The 16,131-nt window shown below is 47.7% G+C and overlaps 1 protein-coding gene across 2 annotated transcripts in view; it reads left to right on the top strand.

Moving 5' to 3' along the window:
- Nucleotides 1-5,578, top strand: part of CLPB (ClpB family mitochondrial disaggregase) — a 195,046-nt gene extending 189,468 nt beyond the window's left edge. For both annotated transcript variants that reach the window (XM_075592798.1, XM_075592797.1), the window contains one exon: nucleotides 3,458-5,578. In XM_075592798.1, the coding sequence (XP_075448913.1) occupies nucleotides 3,458-3,712 (255 nt within the window). In that variant the 3' untranslated portion in view covers nucleotides 3,713-5,578. The remainder of the gene's footprint in view (nucleotides 1-3,457) is intronic.
- Nucleotides 5,579-16,131: the final 10,553 nt, after the last annotated feature.

The raw sequence follows: 16,131 nt of genomic DNA on the forward strand, positions 1-16,131 counted from the left end.
GAGGTGGGATGTGTTAGGAGGTGGGATGTGTTAGGAGGTGGAAAGTGGGATGTGTTAGGAAGTGGGATGTGTTGGGAAGTGGGATGTGTTGGGAAGTGGGATGTGTTAGGAGGTGGGATGTGATAGGAAGTGGGATGTGTTAGGAGGTGGGATGTGTTAGGAGGTGGGATGTGTTAGGAGGTGGGATGTGTTAGGAAGTGGGATGTGTTAGGAGGTGGGATGTGTTAGGAGGTGGGATGTGTTAGGATGTGGGATGTGTTAGGAGGTGGGATGTGTTAGGAGGTGGGATGTGTTAGGAGGTGGGATGTGTTAGGAAGTGGGATGTGTTAGGAAGTGGGATGTGTTAGGAGGTGGGATGTGTTAGGAAGTGGGATGTGTTAGGAGGTGGGATGTGTTAGGAGGTGGGATGTGTTAGGATGTGGGATGTGTTAGGAGGTGGGATGTGTTAGGAGGTGGGATGTGTTAGGAGGTGGGATGTGTTAGGAAGTGGGATGTGTTAGGAAGTGGGATGTGTTAGGAAGTGGGATGTGTTAGGAAGTGGGATGTGTTGGGAAGTGGGATGTGTTAGGAAGTGGGATGTGTTAGGAAGTGGGATGTGTTAGGAGGTGGGATGTGTTTGGAGGTGGGATGTGTTAGGAGGTGGGATGTGTTAGGAAGTGGGATGTGTTAGGAAGTGGGATGTGTTAGGAGGTCAGATGTGGGAGATTGGCACTTTAACAAAATACTACACTTTGGGGTGTTTTGCCATCTTGTTCTGATCTCTTTTGCGAGGAGACTGTTGTGGATCCTAAAATCCACAGGTACAGTAAATAAATCCACCCCGCTGTTATCGTCCTGCTCTTGCTCTTTTGCTGCCACGCACCATCGCTGGTACTTTACAACCGGTTACATACTGTAAGCCGGGCTCTCTGCTTCAGCCGCGCTGGCATAAAAAGGGCAATCCCTCCTTGGTAAAAGAATAACTGCTCCCCTAAACAAATCAAACCGTGCTAATAGCAAAGAATTGGCTGCTTTTGCGGTTTGTTTATTATGAAAAGAAATGAGAAGTTGAATTTCTCAGGGGAACCTGAACGGGGAAGTGTTTGTCAGTTGTGTTTTCCTTCCCCAAAACCCACCCTGTCCTTGTCAGAGAACACTAAGGGGGGAGAGCGGGAGCTCTGCCTGCGCAAAGTCTTGTTGAACACGCGGTGACATGAGACATAAGGAAGCAGCCAGAGGAAAAGCAAACCCCTCCCAAATCTAAGCTCCCAGTGTTCATATCATTTCAAAAATAATTTTATAATGAAGTGTCAGAATGGACTATACAATGCACCAGTCACCAGGATGTGCCCCACACATGTAACATGTCACCCGCATGTGCCCTTTACATGTAACATATCACCCGGATGTGCCCTTCACATGTAACATGTCACTCGGATGTGCCCCTCACATGTAACATGTCTCCCGGATGTGCCCCTCACATGTAACATGTCTCCCGGATGTGCCCCTCACATGTAACATGTCACCCGCATGTGCCCCTCACATGTAACATGTCACCCGCATGTGCCCCTCACATGTAACATGTCACCCGCATGTGCCCCTCACATGTAACATGTCACCCGCATGTGCCCCTCACATGTAACATGTCACCCGCATGTGCCCCTCACATGTAACATGTCACCCGCATGTGCCCCTCACATGTAACATGTCACCCGCATGTGCCCCTCACATGTAACATGTCACCCGCATGTGCCCCTCACATGTAACATGTCACCCGCATGTGCCCCTCACATGTAACACGTCACCCGGATGTGCCCCTCACATGTAACACGTCACCCGGATGTGCCCCTCACATGTAACACGTCACCCGGATGTGCCCCTCACATGTAACACGTCACCCGGATGTGCCCCTCACATGTAACACGTCGCTCGGATGTACCCCTCACATGTAACACGTCACTCGGATGTGCCCCTCACATGTAACACGTAACCCGCATGTGCCCCTCACATGTAACACGTCACCCGGATGTGCCCCTCACATGTAACACGTCACCCGGATGTGTCCCTCACATGTAACACGTCACCCGGATGTGCCCCACATGTAACATGTCACTCGGATGTGCTCCACATGTAACACGTCACCCGGATGTGCCCCTCACATGTGACACGTCACCCGGGTGTGCCCCTCACATGTAACATGTCACCCGAATGTGCCCCCTCACATGTGACACGTCACCCGGATGTGCCCCTCACATGTTACACGTCACCCGGATGTGCCCCTCACATGTGACACGTCACCCGGGTGAGCCCCTCACATGTAACACGTCACCCGGATGTGCCCCTCACATGTAACACGTCACCCGGATGTGCCCCTCACATATAACACGTCACCCGGATGTGCCCCTCACATGTAACACGTCACCCAAATGTGCCCCTCACATGTAACACGTCACCCGGATGTGTCCCTCACATGTAACACGTCACCCGGATGTGCCCCTCACATGTAACACATCACTCGGGTGTGCCCCTCACATGTAACACGTCACTCGGATGTGCCCCTCACATGTAACACGTCACTCGGATGTGCCCCTCACATGTAAGACGTCACTCGGATGTGCCCCTCACATGTAACACGTCACTCGGATGTGCCCCTCACATGTAACATGTCACTCGGATGTGCCCCTCACATGTAAGATGTCACTCGGATGTGCCCCTCACATGTAACACGTCACTCGGATGTGCCCCTCACATGTAACACGTCACTCGGATGTGCCCCTCACATGTAAGATGTCACTCGGATGTGCCCCTCACATGTAACATGTCACTCGGATGTGCCCCTCACATGTAACATGTCACCCGGATGTGCCCCTCACATGTAACATGTCACCCGGATGTGCCCCTCACATGTAACTGCTGTTAGTTTCTTCTGTTGGCTCCGTGGCTTCGAGGTCGGACGAGACATATTTTCAAGCTTTTGTTCACCATGAAACTGTAAAGTTGATCTTTATTTATTTAAATCTTTTTTTAAAGGTATCATTAACTCAGGGGTGCGCAGCCCCAGTCCTCAAGGGCCAGATATTACAGAAATCCCTGCTTCAGCACAGATGGCTCAGTCAAATGTGCCTTAGTTAATGACCCTAAATGTCTCGTAGGCTTGTGTGTTTTTTAGTTTGCACTACAGCAGGGGTGGGTGATTCCAGTCCTCAAGGGCCACCAACAGGTCAGGTTTTCAGGATATCCCTGTTTCAGCACCGGTGGTGCAGTCTTCGACTGAGCCACTGATTGAGCCACCTTTGCTGAAGCTGGGATCTCCTCAAAACCTGACCTGTTGGTTGCCCTTGAGGACTGGAATCACCCACCCCTCCATTGGCTCCATGTTAACAATTGACATGCCACCCCTGTTTTTAAGTTCCCTTTCATCCTAACAGGGGCTGACCCTTTAAGTGTGGGGCCCTAACCGCTGCGTCCCTATCCACAGGTTGAAAGACGTGTGGTGAACCAGTTAGCCGCCGCCTACGAACAGGACCTGCTGCCGCGGGGCTGCACCCTGCGGATTACCGTGGAGGACTCCGACAAGCACCTGCTGAAAGGCAAGGGACCGAGCGAGGAAGAGGGCGGCGGGGAGAGGAAGCCACCCAGACTGCGGCTGGAGATCGTGGAGCAGGGCAGCAGGAACCGGAAGCTGGAGATCCAGGAGCCCATGACCCCGGAAGACCTGCCCTTCTCCTTCTGAGCACGAGGGGAGGAGGCCGAGCTCAGGCCAAAGTGGGACATCCAGCCCCTAGCTGCCCCGCACACAAATAAACGGAGGGACTGATTGTGGCACACGCATTGGGGGATCAGTGGTGAAGTTATTTCTGGGCAGGGAATTATTTCGCTGTGGTTAGTGGCTGTGCAGAACCTGTGTGAGAGACAGCCAGTGGAAGAGCCGCCTGTGTGACCTCCATCTTTCAGGGAGGGGTACTGTAATGATGTTCTGATGCGATCTGGGTGAGAGGGCACACAGGAGTTGTATTCATTTTAGGTTCCATATGGCCTGAAGATTATATTAGGGTTCAAAAAAACAAGAGGTGCCTGTTTGTTTTTAAAATAATTTATTAGCAAGACTAATATCAACCACGCAGTCAAACACAAGAGGAAGGCTGATCTCGGATGCTCACCTTGAAAACGAAATATTTCCTTTCTTTTTAGCACATACTGTGAGCGCTCATTTGCATGTCATTACCCAGAATCCCTGGCTGCAGTGGAAGCACTGTATGCTAGCAGATGATGGGGAAGGGCAGGGTTGCATGCCTGTCTGAGATGTGCAAGATAGAGATAATTCAGCGCACAGCCAATGGAGTGGGTCCCAAGCATAGTCCATAATTAAAGTTAATAATTAAAGTGCCATTTGGTACGAAACACGTAGGAGGGCACCTACCTCTGTTTTTTAATTATGGACTAATAAAGAATATTTTTTATTCACTTTGCTTGGGACCCACGCCATTTGATGTGCGCTGAATTATCTCTATCTTGGACTTCTACTTCTTTGGCTGCACGCCTACCAAGACACACTGGACTGGGGTACATCTATGCGAGTACAATCATTTATTTCTTCATCTCAAAAGTTGTGAATCCAGGACTATCCTAATGAGGTTTCTGAATGGGTTCACCATTCCCAGCCTCAACCTTCAGGGATTCATATCTCCTTTATTGATCTCACTACTATCAAGATTTATGTCATGATATCTCACTAGCCCCAATGTTCTCTTTGTGTTTTCATTATTACACTGATTCTATGAAGGACACGACTCTAGAGCTGGAGCGCATGAATCACTAATGTGTTCTACTGTCTGAGGTGTGAATGTGCACACACGTGGGATTTGTATTTGCTGTACACTGTACGGTAGGGGGGTTTTGTCACACTTTTACTCAGCATAACTTACTTTATGCCTGGTATTTAGCATTGCAAAGTCCTGTTGCTGTATTTAGTAACCCCACCCCTTTGAAATGCTGTAGTTCAGTTTGAGAGAGCTGCTGAAAATGTGCTTCCCTGGGAGGTTAAAATGGCCACTGCCATTCTCAACAGAGGTTGCCATGGTAACAGGTGAAAGTTCAGCAAAGAAAAAAAATAAAAATCAGAATCATTTTCAGGGGAACTCCTTGGTTAAAGCTGCAGTCCAAGCAGTATTCTAATTGTGTTTGTTTTTTCAATAAATCAGTTATGTACTATGAGAAAATACATGAAGTAGCATACAAAGAAATCAGCTCTAAATTACATTTTTAATGTATTATAATGTAATAAGCATTTTTTGTTTCTATAGCAACCATTTACAAAGTCACACCTTCTGAAAGAGGCTCTGACACACCCCTTTTTGAGCCCTACCCTCTCTCTAGCAGTGCACCAATATATGTAGCCCATGTACCCCCCCTCCCCCCAAGTGAGATGATCTTCCCCACAGAACTTGGCATCTTGGGTCCTCTTCTGCTGCACTGACAGACATTTAGTGAACCCCCGAGCGAATCTTAGCTGATCGATAGGCAACTTAGCTAATTACTTATCAATGTGTGGATTGTATTGATGCACATATTAAAGGGGGGGAAATTAAATTTAAAAAAAGGGGCATTTTGGACAACTGCTTTAAGACAACAGAATAAAGGTGCCATTCTATTTTAGCTCTTCTGCATTACAAGAAGGAAGAGCAGGACAATTAGTTGAGGTCTCAGTTGGAGCATCTAACCCCTGACACCAAACCGTAAACACTTGATTTTTTCTTTTATTTTTGCCTTAACATACAGCCCTCTTATTTATTTATTTTTATAAAATGTGTTACCAGGAAGTAATACATTGAGAGTTACCTCTCGTTTTCAAGTATGTCCTGTGCATAGACCAGATTAAAATGTGAGACAGCTTTAGTTTTGAAAGAACTTAGACTGGTGATGGCTGTGAGAGTCTCCGGTAGATTGTTCCAGTTGTGGGGTGCATGGTAAGAGAAGGAGGAACGGGCGGATACTTTGCTGAACCTTGGGAGCATGAACAGTCTTTTGGAGTCAGATCTCAGGTGATAAGTGCTGCATGTGGTATGGGTGAGGAGCTTGTTCACATAGATGGGTAGCTTGTCTAGAAAGTATTTGAAGGCACGACAGGAAAGATGAACTTTGCGCCCAGACTCGAGTGATGACCAATCTAGTTCTTTGAGCATTTCGCAGTGATGTGTGCTGTAGTTGCATTGGAGAACAAAACTGCATATTGAATTGTAGAGGGTGTCAAGTTTGCTAAGGTGGGTTTGGGGTGCCGAGCCATATACTATGTCCCTATTGTCGATAATTGGCATCAGCATCTGCTGTGCGATACGCTTTCTGACCAGCAGACTTAGGGAGGATTTGTTCCTGTAAAGTACACCTAGTTTAGCATAGGTCTTGGTTGTCAGGGTATCAATGTGTATCCCGAATGTTAAGTGGGAGTCAAAACATATGCCCAAGTATTTAAAACTAGTAACAGGAGTTAGGGTGGTGTAAGCGTTGGTTCTGATCTGGAGCTCAGTCACTGGAAGCTTAAAAACTTAGTCTTGGTCCCAAATACCATTGTTACAGTCTTGTCAGTGTTTAATCCAGTTTGTTTTGGGAAATCCAATTTTCAAGTCTCAAAAAGTCAGATTGAAGTATGTGTTCAAGGTCAGAGAGGTTATGGCTGTGTGCATATAGGATTGTGTCATCTGCATACATGTGTTTTGAAGCTTCCTTCCAAGCTGTGGGAAGATCATTGATGAACACTGAGAAGAGTAGGGACCCCAGAACAGAGCCTTGTGGGACACCACAGGTGATATCCAAGGGGTTGGAGTTAGAGCCTGAGATTGACACATGTTGGGATCTACTTGATGTTTAGGAGTGAAACCAGTTTAAAGCATGCTTCCCTATTCCAGAGCTCTGGAGTTTGTTAAGCAAGATAGTGTGATCAACAGTATCGAAGGCCTTGGTAAAATCTAGGAATATTGCACCAGTGAGTTGTCCCTGTTCCATTCCACACTGGATTTCATTGCAAACTTTTAGCAGGGTAGTTATGGTGGAGTGTTTGGGGCGAAAACCAGATTGGAATTGGCTAGGGAAATTTGTCTTGGTATAGTAATCGCTTAATTGGGAGTGAACACTTTTTTCCATGACTTTGGATAGTATCGGGAGAAGAGAGATTGGCCTGTAGTTTGAGACAGTGAGACAGTGTTTTTGTCCCCACTTTTGAAGATTGGGACAACTCTGGCAGTTTTCCAGGTCTTATGGATATGGCTTTCAGACAGAATACAGTTGACTATGGAAGCAATTGGTTTGGCAATGGCTGGGGCACCAAGTCTTAGGAACATGAATTGCAGTAAGTCAGGTCCACATTGACTGCTTAGTTTTAATTTGAGGAGCGCTTGTGTAATCTCCACTTCGGATACTGGGACAAATTGAAAATTGTGAGCAGTGTGGGAGAGGGTGGGGCTATAGGGGTACTCATAGAATGAGATTCATGTTTGTGGTTTGGGCTGCGTTTCGCTAATAAGTTAGTAGCACACACCCACAAAGTAATCATTGAATGCATTTGCAATGCCGGTTACTTTGTAGCTTTTCCACAAGGCATCCCTGAAATGGTAGAGTGCAATAAGGTCGGTTGTAACCCACGGTAGGTGGGCCCCCGGTACTCTTATTCGGCGTAGTGGAGCATGGGTATCACAGAGTTTTAAGAACTCTGATTGGAAATAGTCGAGCGCAGAATCCAGGTCGGGAATTAAATCGATTCTGTGCCAAGGGCAGTTGGTAAGGTCAGCCAGACACTGTTGTGGGTTAAAGTATCTAAATGTTTTAGTGAGGAGAACTTTAGGGCTTGATTGGGGCGGTTTAATTTTCCTTACCTAGTACTCTATTGCATGGTCACTGAAAATGTCAGAAAGGATGCCAGAGGATTGGATTCTGCTGGGATCTGAGGAGAGGATCCAGTCTAGCAAGGAGTTGTGAGATTTCATGTTTGTCCGTGTGGGTTGGGAAATGAGTTGCGATAGGTTAAGTGACTTGAGTTGTATCTGGCGTTTGTGGTTTTTAGGGTCGAGCCAATTGAAGTTGAAATCCCCAAGAACTAGCAGCTCACTCTTCTCATTCAGAGAGGATATGGAGCCAAGAAACTGGGTGATGTCAGTCAGGGATTGTAGAGGGGCTTTAGGGGGCGGTAGATGCCAGCGAGCAAGATGTGCTTAGAAAAGGGGAGGCATATTCTGTCAACTAGGATTTCAAAGAGGGTGGGTTTGGGGGACAATTTAACAGTGTAAATTGTAAGGTGTCTGCAATATAAAATAACACCCCTCCTCCTCTCTTTGACCTATCTCTCCTAAAAATGGAGTATCCCTGAATGGCGATATTTACATCTGGAGTTTTAGGGGTTAGCCATGTTTCTGTAAGAACGATGGCTTTGGGTTTATGCATAAGGCATCATGCCCTTAGTTTATCCAGTTTGGGCAGCAGGCTCCGGATATTTATATGGGTGACAGATAGGCCTTTTTGGAATTTGAAGGGGGTATTCTCAGGTATATGGGACTGAGTTGAAAAGGGAGGGCCTGGGTTAACTTCAATATCACCTGCTAAAGAGAGTAATACAGCTCAACCTCGTTATAGCGCGATCCGTTATAACGTGGTTTAAGCGTGGACCCCGAATATTTAAAAAAAAATTGCGCACACTGCACACACTCACAACACACTGCACACACTCACAACACACTGCACACGCTCACAGCCCACCCCTACCTACCTTTGGTGTCAGCTGCTGGGGGATCGGAGCATGGCTGGAAGGGGGGGGATCGGAGCGTGGCTGGAAGGGGGGGGGGGTCGGAGCGTGGCTGGTGGGATCGGAGAGTGGCAGGCGGGGGGATCGGAGCGTGGCTGGCAGGGGGGGATCGGAGCGTGGCTGGCGGGGGGATTGGAGCGTGGCTGGCAGGGGGGGATCGGAGCGTGGCTGGCGGGATCGGAGCGTGGCTGGCGGGGGGGGTCGAAGCGGGGATGGTGGGGGATTGGAGCGGGGGGGATCGGTGTGGAGCAGCTGGGGAAAATGAGGCTACTAGGGGAAGTGTGAGGGGACGTGTAGGGCTGCTGGGGGACATGTAGGGCTGCTGGGGGACGTGTAGGGCTGCTGGGGGACGTGTAGGGCTGCTGGGGGACATGTAGGGCTGCTGGGGGACATGTAGGGCTGCCGGCCACCTCTTCCCCCCATCATTTTTCCCGGTGCACAAATTCATCAATAAATGTCAATTATAAGGAGGTGGAATCTGTCTAAAGAGCCAATTTCATTATTAATAAGGTGTTTAATAATTATTCTTGTTTTCACCTATATGGGACAGCGCCTCTCCGCATGCGCTGTGAATATGACTCGTGTCCTTTTTTTGCATACCTGTTACGGCACTAGCCAGCAGAGTCACACTTCTCAGTATGTTTCAGTATCCAGGGTAAGAGGCACACAGGAGTTGTGTTACCACGAGGGTCAATTGTCCAGCCGCAGACCTCAGTGGTAGTCTGTTTGCCCCGAGAACTGAGTGTATTAAACCTTCAAAGCCCAGACACTCTTAACGAGATATTTGTGGGGGTTACAGAAGCACGCATGTATGATATAACTTAACCCTTTCACTGCCACGGAGGTCACCAATGTGTTAATATGCAATACATTGCTGGGCCCCCTAGCTCCAAAGGGGTCAATATATTATATATCATATACAGTGTGCAGTGTGTGCTGGTTTGGGACTGTAGTTTCACTGTAGGTGTGTATGTATATTGTATAGATAGAAACAGTGAGATATGTGATGTAGTTATATAATATATATATGTATTATATGCGCACACCCACATGAATATTATTCTGACTCTTCCCTTTCTGTTTTTGGAAGATAAAACAAGGTGTAATCCCTTTTTCAATACATTTTTTTTTTTTAATATATATACAGTGGCGGCCGCCTTTAACCTCCTGCGGCCGTTTCCCCGCGGTTTTTAAAATCGCGGGCAGATGCGGCATGTTTTCGGCGGTTTTGGGCACCGTGGGCGCTTTCATTGTCTAGCGCTATTAGCGCTATCTGGTGAATGTGGGACGCGCGGCAAAGTCCGTGAGAAACGGAAAACATCCCCGAATTTTTTCGGGGATGTAGGAGGTTAAAAGGGGCCGCGGCTGTATTCTACACACACAGGTGCGGTAGTCTTTATCTGACAAAGCAACCTGTGGGCGCGTTTTTGCCCAAAACCCCACTTGGGCAGATCTGGAATGAGCCCTTAGAAATGTGAAGATGTGTGAACGTAGAGGCCGGGTAAGAAATGATTTCTTAAAAGGAATTTATTGGGTCAACACATAATCTATTGGTCGAATAAATTCTTTTTGAAAAATGTTAAGTGCCCCGATTTGTTTTTCTTATCTGGATCAACCCACAGATTGCAAAGGGGTCTTCCCTGGTCTCGGGAGCACCGGTAAAGGTATCATACAGTATATACCTGTTATTCTGGTGTGCTGCATGTTTGTCTTATTGAACATAGAGGCCAACATGGGAAAACAGTTTGCATGGAGATTTGGAAAATCAGGACGACCTGTACACCGTCCAGGAAGAAAGTAAAATTATATAAGTGTGTATAAAATATATATATATATCTGTGACGTCATAAGGGCGAATAAATTGAAATGGCAGTGGACCGGACATACCGCAAAAAGAAATGACCATCGTTGGACAAAGATGGTACTCGACTGGATTCCAAGAGAGATTAGAAGACCAAGACGACGACCAAAAGTGAGATATGTATGTATGGACAATATATCTATTTATATAGCGCTAAAAGTGTACTTGGCGCTTCACAAAGAATACAGTACAGGGAATTATAATAATGCAATAAGTGCAGCAAATAAGTAATAAGTGCAGCAAAATCAGACAGTAGGAAAGAAAATCCCTCCCCGAAGAGCTTACAATCTAAGTGGTATGATGGGAGGACATCAGGTGAGGGAATAAGTGCAGTAGATGGCAGTGCTTGGCCACAATGGGTGGTAGGAGTGACTTTGGGTGTGGGAAAGTAGCCAGGAGTGCAGGCTATTGGGATGCTTGATTTGTGAGTCGAGTTTTAAAGGTTAGTCAGTATTAAATCAGATAGGTTAATACCATTAGCAGGGGAAGAGGTGGCAGGAAGGCATGGGTGAGAGCAGGTATGTATAGGGCAGGGTCCAGGATTAGGAGAGCTATCCCCAGCAGCAAGAAGGAGTAGTTAGAGGGTGTGTGTGGGTGATTTTTATTGAGTGGTAAAAAAAAGTTGTTGGGAGAGAGGTGTATAGATAATGGTGCCGTGTATGGGCACATGCATAGATGGAGGGGAGGAGAGATGAAGAAATGCGGATAGGAGGGAAGTGGGGAAGTTGGAGAGAACAGAAACGTTTACAAAGGAATGAGGAAACAGTAAGCAGAAAAAGCAACAGGGAGGGCATAGTTTGATGCTGGATGAGAGACTACCCAAGCAATGAGGATAGAAAGAGTACAAATTATCAGAGCATTTAGAAAGTCAAGTTCTCACAGTTGCAGAGTTGTTGCTGTTGAAGTGCAGAGCCCAGATCTTTTAGTCCTCACCTCCAATTCTTACTCCAGGTTTAACTCCACAGACACTTTATATGTGACACTTAAGATGGGAAGATGAAATCAGAACTTTTGTTTGAGAAACGTGGAGACGAGGCTTGCAATCACAGTACCTGGAAGATTATTGGGGAGGCTTCATCGGAGTGGATCGACAAGGGCAGAAGATTGTGTGTGTGTGTGTGTGTGTGTATATTTCAGCTTTATTGTAGGTTGATACCAACATTAGATTAAATTGTACTGTACAGAGCATTTCAGACGATAAACTGGGTTGATCTAAAAATGTTGCCTCTGATATATATATATATTTATTTATTTTTAAGAAAACTGTTTACATTCATTCCAACAGGAAAAGCTGAAGCCAAATTTGAATCAAATTCTGAGTTGCAAATTGATTTCTAAAGGAGGACAGTTGTCTAAACTCAGGTTCTTTGAAGGTTAAAACTACCTAATGAATGGAAGTACCAACCTCGAGTTACCTGGGCCAGCGATATAATGCAGGTGGGGGCGGGGGGGGGCTGCTCACAGAAACGGGGGTCCCTTCTTTTCTGCTAAAAGGGAAGCATGGCTTTAGTGATCGTATCAAACCTTTTATGCTGCCTCCAGCTATTCCTGCTTCCCTACAAACCTGTGCAAGCCGGGACTGTCCCGGGAAAACCGGGGTGTGGAAGCTTTACCCTCCGTACAATTAGTGACGGTGAAAACATCTTTATTCTTGATGTTGCGCCTTTTGCAGGAGGAGAAATGTGTTTTTTCTATTTTCTTCCCCCCTTTTCTTTTCTCGTCCAAACGTCTGACAGGCAGCACACGCCGGCACAGACAGACTTACAGCACCCTCAGCCTTTTCTTTACAGAGTCACGCTTCCCCCAACCTCTCTCCCCATTCTCCTCCCGCCTGTTTTTAGGTGTCCTGCTGGGCCCCCGATTCACCAGCAAAAGAGCCTCAATTACATTACAATGCTAATTCCTCCACTCTGCCCCTGCGTCCTGCACCAGCTGCAGCCCCCGGACACCGGTTTAGGTAAATGAGGGAGCCCTGGAGGCGTTTGTTATACACCAGTACAGGGTTGCACTGATTGTGTTGGCTGAGCACGGAATCCCTCTCCGGAGAAGCTTGCAATCTAATATGGAGTGGGGTGGTGATGCGGGTAACCCATGGGCTGTGTATTTACCCACCTCTCACCATAGTGATTAGGGACATCACTGATCTTATATAACACCCTACTAGGAAGAAGGAAGGGAATGAGAGGATTTAGGGGGTAACCCTGATGGTTATACAGTACATTATTGTTTCATCCTCATCTCCTATATCACTATTGTTTCTTATACATAGATTGTTTTAGGTTCTGCCTACGTCTGTTGAGCTCACAGTCTTCGTTTTGTGGTGCTGGGGGCACAGAGACAATGTCAACTGTGTTCATCCACTTCAAAGACTACGGCTGCGTCCACGCTGCCGCTGAGCGCGCTTAGCGCTTAGCGCGTTGAGTTCAATAAAGCTCAATGTGTCTGGCCACTCTCGCGTGGCGCTAGGCCCCCCCCCCCCCCCCCCACTCACGCTTGAAAAACAACATGCAGGAGAGCCGAGCGCTCATGCTTGGAGAGTTGCTGACGTCCCTGGTCTCGAGCATGAGCGCGCACAGCGTGGCCGCAGCCTAAGCCATTACCCCCACATTCCTCTTTCTGATCCCATCATTGTGTAACAATCACGGAGCACGTTTGTCTCTTTGGTTGTGTTGTGCAGAAACGCACAGTGTAGAGCTGGCCCGGTGGATAAAATGCCAACACTTAGGTTGGAAACCAGTTTGCCGGCTTCACCAGCAGTGATGTCACGTTATTTCTAGACCAGTCCCACTAAAGTCCAATAAAGTATATAGGCTGTAGACTCATTTCGGCTATGCCCCCATTGTTTCAGTGTCTGACCGACGGCTGCACATGGAGATTTTTGGAGCTCTCGTTTCTCTTCCTCAAGATTTCAAAACCACAGAGGTCTTTTCTTCATGGCCAACTCTTACGTTGGTCCATTAAAAGGCATCACAATGGAAGGAAGAGGGGGGCGGGAAGGGGAGGGGGGAGGGAAGAAAGGGGGGGGAGGGAAGGAAGAGGGGGTAGGAGGGGGGGAGGAGGGGGGAGATGGGGAGGGAGGGGGGGGTTGTATGGCGGGGGTTGTATGGCCGGGGATGGGGAGTAGACGGGGGCTGACAGGCTCTGCGTGTCAAGTTGACATCTGTCAGTCAGGTCCTGTCTCTGGTCTCAGCGGCGCGGAGAGGGTGGACGGGCGCCTGGTCCAGAGTGCTGCGATCTTCTTTCCCGATCCGAGGAACCACGGCCGAGAGGCTGTTGATGACCCAGGTTGATGTTCGGCTGATTCGGCTCCACTTCTTTCTCTCGAACCGTGGAGGGAAGCTGGGTGGGGGGGGGAGCCCCAGGTTGGTTATGAGTGAGACTGGAGGCGCTGATCCTGGTCTGAGGCGTTGGGGAGCTTCTGATTCGCTATGCGTTCGGAGGCTCTCGGCGTTTCTGCTTCTTCCTGGCGCACTGTAGACTTAGAGGGCCCTCTGCTGTTTGGTGGTGGGGTGAGCCCCAGCGCTTTGAGGAAAGAGGGGGAGTCTTCTGGTCTGGAGATGGTATGATGGCGGCCATTTCTCAGAACGATCAGTTTGAAGGGGAAGCCCCAGCAGTAGGTGATGTTATGGTCCTTTAGAATCTTAATGAGGGGCTTCATCTCCTTCCTCCATCTTTGGAAACCCACACTTCCCGCCTGGGTGCTCCAAAAAAACAATTCGACCAATTCCAAGGTCTAGGAATACGGCTGATTGCCGATCTGCTGAAAAACGAGGAGATCCTCTCCTTCCAAGGACTCCGCGACAAACATAAACACCAAGGTCTCCATCTGTTCAATTTTTTGCAAATTAGGCACTTCCTTCTATCCCTAGCCCCAAACGCTAAATTCCCCCCATTAACCAGGTTTGAATCCCTTTGCAGCAAGGGCTCCTACCAGAGAGGTCTGATCTCAGAGATCTATAGGGGGATGGAGTCGGCAACCAGCCCCCCAATCCACAAGTATATGCAAAAATGGTCAGAGGACCTCAATGTACAGACAGATATGGACGAGTGGGAGGATATCTGGGAGTTGGCCACAAAGACCTCAATCTGTACAGTGACAAAAGAGAACATATATAAAATACTATTCCAGTGGTACCTGACCCCGGCTAGGCTGAGCCAGATCTTCCCCGGCACTTCCGACCTGTGCTGGAGGGGATGTGGTCAAAAGGGGGACATGGCCCACATTTGGTGGTCATGTCCGGAGATTCCAAAGATCCAGAAGCTTCTACAAGAAACTACGAGGCTTCTTTTCCCCCTGGACCCCTTGACCTTCGTGCTGAGCAAACCTATAGACGACCTGCCCCCCCCCCCCCCCTGAGTAGACTAGTATCAGCTATCCTAACCGCAGCCAGATGCTCAATAGCGGCGGCGTGGAAACACACCAAAGCCCCAGCGAGAAACACGGTGTTGAGACGAATAGACGAGGTCATGGCCATGGATAAACTTACAGCTATGCTCAATAAAAAAATGCCACAGTTTCGGAATACCTGGGACCCCTGGAGCGGCCCGCTAGGACTAGGCCTGCATTAGGCCGTCCTCGTACTGATGGAAAGGGAGGAAGAAAACAGAGTTCCCCCATCCTCCCCCCACCCCCATCCCCCCCCAGTATGTCTTCCCCCCCCACTCCCCCCCTTAGACCTTCCCCCCCCCCACCAACTGAAAAATACCCATGTTGTTTAACTCAGTTGAAAAATCTTGTCATATGCCTATGACATTGTCGTTATCATTTGGATGTATGTTGTTCTCAATAAAAAAAAAAAGGCATCACAATGTACAGCAAATGGGCACTTGTCCAGGACCTATAAGAATAGGAGAGCTTATTATGTGTATTTCAATAGCAGGCAACGGTTCCTATTAGACTGAATGAATACGATAACCATGAGCATCAAATATCAAGAGTGGTACCAGATACCTTCCATCCAGCATCTCTTTCATAGAACTACTCGGACATCTTCTCCAGATATGGGGAACTAACGCTGTGCCACCTGTACTTGTGTTTGTCATCCTGACCACAGGCCCAGATATCTACTCAACAAATACCAGCTGACACATTTTGCTTGGAAGAGATTCTAATCGATTATTACTGTGACCAGCCTCATATTGGTCACTGTACATCCCTGAGCCATAAGTAACATCTTATGTTACTATCTCTCCATCCATCTTCTCTCATCATTCATATATATATATATATATATATATATATATATATATATATATATCACACTCACATAGATGTGCTCCCAAGGTTTTCCACGATGGAATGCGTTTGTCTGAGACTCGAATATATAAATAAATAATAGAAGGTCCCAGATTGTTTTATTTGTTTTTAATTGTGTTCGGAGGAAGGATACGGCGTGCCTTTAAGCAAACAGCACAGGGTTAGAGGGCTCCTTGTGACAGATCAAATAAATGTGGCAGCTCGGCCCGTCCCAGAAACAATAAAGCCAGCGGGATCCAGAGGGGA

This window comes from Ascaphus truei, chromosome 3 (genome assembly GCF_040206685.1).
Source record: "Ascaphus truei isolate aAscTru1 chromosome 3, aAscTru1.hap1, whole genome shotgun sequence".
Classification (NCBI taxonomy): domain Eukaryota; kingdom Metazoa; phylum Chordata; class Amphibia; order Anura; family Ascaphidae; genus Ascaphus; species Ascaphus truei.